The 5,369-nt window shown below is 47.9% G+C and overlaps 1 protein-coding gene across 1 annotated transcript in view; it reads left to right on the plus strand.

Annotated features, from left to right (window-relative positions):
* Positions 1-5,126, plus strand: part of Dcp1a (decapping mRNA 1A) — a 49,006-nt gene extending 43,880 nt beyond the window's left edge. The window contains exons 8-11 of the mRNA XM_031362616.1: positions 5-337; positions 2,733-2,798; positions 3,907-4,125; positions 4,404-5,126. Coding sequence (XP_031218476.1) covers positions 5-337; positions 2,733-2,798; positions 3,907-4,125; positions 4,404-4,484 — 699 coding nt within the window. The 3' untranslated portion in view covers positions 4,485-5,126. The remainder of the gene's footprint in view (positions 1-4; positions 338-2,732; positions 2,799-3,906; positions 4,126-4,403) is intronic.
* The last annotated feature ends 243 nt before the right edge of the window (positions 5,127-5,369 follow it).

Below are 5,369 nucleotides of genomic sequence, written 5' to 3' on the forward strand. Positions count from 1 at the left end.
GCAGAAATCTCCACTCCTGAACCAGCCAGTCCCTGAGCTAAGCCACAGCAGTCTGATTGCTAGCCAGACCCCCTTCAGAGCCCCGGTGAACCTGGCAAACCCAGCTGGCACAGCCCTCCCAAGCGTTGATCTGCTCCAGAAACTCAGGTTGACCCCACAGCATGACCAAATACAGGCACAGCCGCTTGGAAAAGGAGCCATGGCACCCAACTTTTCTTCGGCAGCTGGCCAACTGGCCACCCCTGAGAGCTTCATAGAGCCTTCCTCTAAGGCAGCAGCAGCAAGAGCAGCAGTCTCAGCCTCCCTGAGCAACATGGTGCTTGCTCCAACCCTCCAGGTGAGACAGGAGCAGGAGGGCGTAGAGAAACAAGACTTCAAGCTACAGGCAGTTGTGTGTATACGTGTGTGCGTGCATGTGTGCATGCGTGCATGTGTGTGTGTTATTTTGTGCAGCAGTCATGCCCAGCCAGAGATGTAGTATGTGTCTGTCTTGTCTGTTGTCTGTCTGTCTCCATGGTCTGTAACGTCTCTGTGGAATGAGTGTATGTGTGTTGGGGAGGTGGGCGTCTCTGTCTGTGTCTCTGTCTCTCTGTGGTCTGTAACTGAACTTGGTGTGTATACTTATACCCACATGTGCATGCATGCATGAGTTTCCAGGTTCTGTAGTAGCTCAGATTTGCTGTGTAAACAAACCTGGAGGAGTTATCAGCATTGGAAGATGAATACACTGTAAGTTAAAGGAGTGTGAGTTATGTTTCAGACCTTGGGAAGGTATTGAAAGGTTCTGAATGAAGAGTGACTTGTTGGTAATGTCAGAAACAGGAATCAGGCTACCTATTCCAGGGCAAGCTGTCAATCACTTTGCCTGGGCAGTAGGGGCCTGGGTTGAGCACTGGGTTGAGTAGGTTTTTAAAATATCCGGTCTGTGAGGCTTCGTGGTAGATTGGTAGAAAGGGTAAAGGAGAGGTTTGCCCTTCAAAGTAATTCATCAATAGCAAGTTTACCAGCAAGAAAATGAGCTGATTGTGATGATCACATGGTCACAGCTGGAAGAGAGTGGGGTGTGCCACTCTGTGACTACTGCCTGCCTGGCAACATTTGGGTCTGACATACAAGGAAGGAATGTTGTGCCCAGTGGGCAGGGTACTGTGCTGTGTGTAGATGTCACGGGCCCTGGGTGCTCTTGCTCCTCTCCCTTTGCTCTGATAGACTACAGGAAGAAACATTTGGAAGAGAGTTTATTTGAGTTTCTGGTTGTGAGGGAAAGGGTCTGCCCCACTCTCAGTTAATCTGGAAGCTCAGATAACGGTCTACACCTGCCTTCTCCACATTCAGCAGTAGAAGACAGTGATACACTTGTGCATGCTGCTTGGCAGAAACCACTTACATATGTGTAAATACTCATTTAGATGGCAATAGCTAATTTTAAGATTTTGTTCTTGCCTGATATAGTGGCACATGTCTTTAATCTCAGTCAGCAATCGATGATTTCAAGTCTAGCCTGGTCTACATAGGCCGGGGCTATCTAGTATCAAAACAAAAAGACCCTTGTCGGAGCCAGCCGACAAGGGTGAGGCTGAAGTAGAGAGGACGACTGAATGAGAACGAGAGGACCACCGCTCTGCTGGCAATAAACTTTAATGTGAGAAATCTTTTATAGTAAAACACAGTAAGACTAAAAATAGAATTTAACAACAATCATGTAGCACAATCTCTTAGCACTTTCTCATGGCAAAGCATACCCACTTCTTCATTATCTTACAGTAAATATTTTTCCCCCATGCCCAGGTGCATGAGGTCTGTTTCTTTGATCCTTGCACGCACAGCTCTCAGTAGCCTTGAATTACTTCCAAAACATCTTGGGTTCATGGAGCAGTTATGTCCTCAGCTGCAGGGAGATTATGTGAAGGTGCCCCTTCCCTGCCTTTCAGCAGGGGGGCCACCCCTAAATCTTCCCCTATGCCAAAGAACATTCCCACCATTCAGCAGAGGAGCCACCCCTAAATCTTCCCCTATGCTAAAGAACATTTCCACCACAGACCCTGTTCTGCATGGAATTGTCTTGTGTTTACTGGGCAGCATTAATTCTTTCCCAGAGGCCATGAGAGTGCACACCTATAAAACCATAGTGAAGAAAGCTGAGATGGAGGGGTCTCAAGTTAGAGACCAGCCTGAACTACCCTGGTCTCAAAACAAAAGGCCATTCTCTGTCTCTTAGAGTGTATGTATGGTGAAGGCTGTTTAATGTCACTAACTAGATTCAGAGAACTTTGAAGAGCTTGGGGCTGCGGACGTCATCGTCGTAGCAGCAGCAGCAGCAGTAGTAAAGCTACTTGCCTGTCTCATGCAAGGTCCTGAGTTGAGCTTTCAGCACTGCAGGAAAAATTCTTAATCGTTTATATTGTACATGTTCTGCTTGTGTACAATAGCTGCTTGAGAGGCTGAGGCAGGAAGATTGCAAATTCAATGAAAGTCTCAACCTCTAGACAGAAACAAATTCCAAGGCTAAGGATAGGGCTCACTAGTAGAGTTGACCCTGGCAGGTTCTGTCCACACATCCTCTCAGGGAACTCCACAGGAGCTGCTGCTGTCCAAGGCTCTCATTGTGGAGAATGAGTCATTTCCAACAAGTTCCTCTCAGTTCTGAACCATTCCTTGATATTGCTCTGTCACAGTCAACTAACTGAAGCTTGCTGTATCTGTTCATCTTTTTTCCCCCTTAAACATTTCAGTCTATGCAGCAAAACCAGGATCCTGAAGTATTTGCCCAGCCTAAGGTGTTACCCAGTGCCATGCCGGTAAGGATGCCCCCACCCCAAGTGTGTGTATTTGTGTGGAGGCCAGAGCTGGCATTAGGTGTCCCTATTAGTGCTCCACTTTATATACTGAGTCAGGGGCTATGCTTGAGCCTAGCCAACTTGCTGTCTTTACCTCCTGTACCTCGGCCACCACACCCACCCAGATGTTTTGTTCCTGGGGATTCAGACTCACAAGCCAACATAGTGCAGACATAGCAAGCACTCCCCCCACTTAGCCGTTTCCCCAGCCCGCGGGCGTCTACCCACCCCCCACCCCCAGAGAGCACATTGAACAGTGGGTTCTACTGGTGTAAGGTGGGCTCTTAACCACCTTAGTGAAAAGCTGTAACATTCCAACTCTGTCCTGTCTCAGATGCCCCTTCTAGGACAGAGTTGCTGTGCTTCTCAGCAGAATTCCTTGCTGTGGCTTAACACTTTGTTAACTCTGTATAGATGTCTTTTTGACTGTATAGAAGGCAGGTCAGCCAGTGGGTGGGCCATGTGGATCATTTGTAAGTGGGTGGGTGCTGGGGCCTATATCAACCCGGGCTCTATAAGTAAAAGGTAGTCCTTGACCTAGAAAGTGAAGAGTCCCAGGAGACAGGCACTGTCCTGCCACAGTCCCTCAGTTCTGATGACAGAGCTCCTCAGCCTGCGTACCTCACTCCTGTCTTAAGCGTGTGCCCGCCTTGTTTTGTTATCCACCACTCCCCTTCACCCACCAACCTTGAAAGACAGTTCTCTGTGGCACTTGCTCACCTGCTTATGAGCCTGTACCCATCTGTTGGGTTTCAGAGGTTAGCCTTCTGTTTGCTTTAGGTTAGCCTGTCCTGTTGTGTGGTCATCAGTAAAAGTAACTAGCCCAGTTTTATACTAAAAAGCAAGCTAAAAGGGCTGGAGGGTTGGCTCTGCAGCTGCTGATCGGCACTGATGCTCTTGCTTGAGGATCTAACACCCTCTTCTGGCTTCTATGGGTAACACACACACTACATGGGCACACATGCAGGCAAAGCACCCATACACATAAAATAAAATCTTAAGGGAGGGGGCAGGGCAAGCTAAGTGGCTCAGATAACAAAAGTGACTATTGTTCTGTGTTCCCCCACAGATTGCAGGCTCTCCATTGGTTACTGCAACAACCACAGCAGTATCTTCAGTCCTGCTGTCCCCCAGTGTGTTCCAGCAAACAGTTCCCAGGTCCACAGACCTAGAGAAGAAAGCCAGCTCTCCCTCTCCCCTCACTGTTGGAACACCAGAAAATCAGAGAAAGCCTTCCATTATCCTCAGCAAGTCTCAGCTCCAGGACACACTGATACATCTAATAAAGGTATGTAGGGATCAGCTCTGTTTTTAATTTTGTTTCCTAACAAGGCTTAGTATATATTGGTGCAAATTCAGAGACCTGCCTGGCAGCAGCCTCTTTTCCCAGGAATATCCTCATGGTGGAATAATGGATGTAAATCTGGACTGTCATTGTAACTGTCTCTGGGGGCAGGTTATTTGGGGAATTAGTTACACTGGTCACTTCTATGTTTTCCTAGGGTGTTTTCATGGCATGCGCTCTGAGGAGTAACAGGCAGTGTCTTTTCTTCCCATCCCTTCCAGAATGACTCCGGCTTCCTCAGTACGCTTCATGAAGTTTACTTGCAGGTCCTGACCAAGAACAAAGACAACCACAACCTATGACTGCAGTGAAGGCAATGTGAAGGGAGAGGGTCCACCTCAAAACCAGCAGGCTTCCTCATGGAACACCTAAGTAGAACATGGAGCTTTGAGGAGCCTGAGAGAGCCTTGTCCTTAAGAATGTTTTCTAGAGACATTCTCAGTGACGATGGAGGTTTCACTGTGAAGCATCACCAGCAAACCTTTGTTTGACAAAAACAACAAGAGACCATTGTGTTGAGTTACGTGGGTGTTTTCATCAGCTATAAGCCAGTGTGTGGAATGAGGAGTCTGATTGTCAACTTGCTTTCCAGGCCTCGGGAGGAGCCCCCAGCCTTGCAGCAGGGCTCAGTGGAGCCCATGCCCTCCCTCCTCTACCCATAGGAGCTCTGAACTTAATGTCAGCTCACAGAGTAGCTTCAAGTTTTAAGGATCAGAATTTAAGTTGACTCTTTGGAAGGTATTTGTTCAAGTGAAGTATATTTTCTATGAGCACCCCGCTTGGGCCTTAAGACTTCTGGGATGTCTTTGTGTTCCGGTAAGTGTCCCTGGTCCTGCCCTGTGCAAACTCAAGTGAAGCACGGCTCTTTGGGTAGGCCAGCTGGGCTCTGGTGGAGGAGTCTTCACACCTTTGAAGCAGAGGCCGGGGCCGCACAGATCCAGATCCTACCAGAAGGCTCCATTTTAGTGAACTCTCTGCAGTTTAAGTGTCAAGTTTGTGTGTGAAGCGCAGCCTTATTTTCCTTTTCTGTCTAAACACAGTTCAAGTTATTGTTGATTGTTTTCCTTAACACTTTGGCAAAAGGACCAGTGGACCAATCTGACAAAGCCATTCTGGTTCCATTCCTCAAATGTGCTGAGCAGTTTAAAGCTATGCAGAAAGGGAGCTGTCCTCACACTGCCTTCCTT

This window comes from Mastomys coucha, unplaced genomic scaffold (assembly GCF_008632895.1).
Source record: "Mastomys coucha isolate ucsf_1 unplaced genomic scaffold, UCSF_Mcou_1 pScaffold9, whole genome shotgun sequence".
In the NCBI taxonomy this organism is placed as follows: domain Eukaryota; kingdom Metazoa; phylum Chordata; class Mammalia; order Rodentia; family Muridae; genus Mastomys; species Mastomys coucha.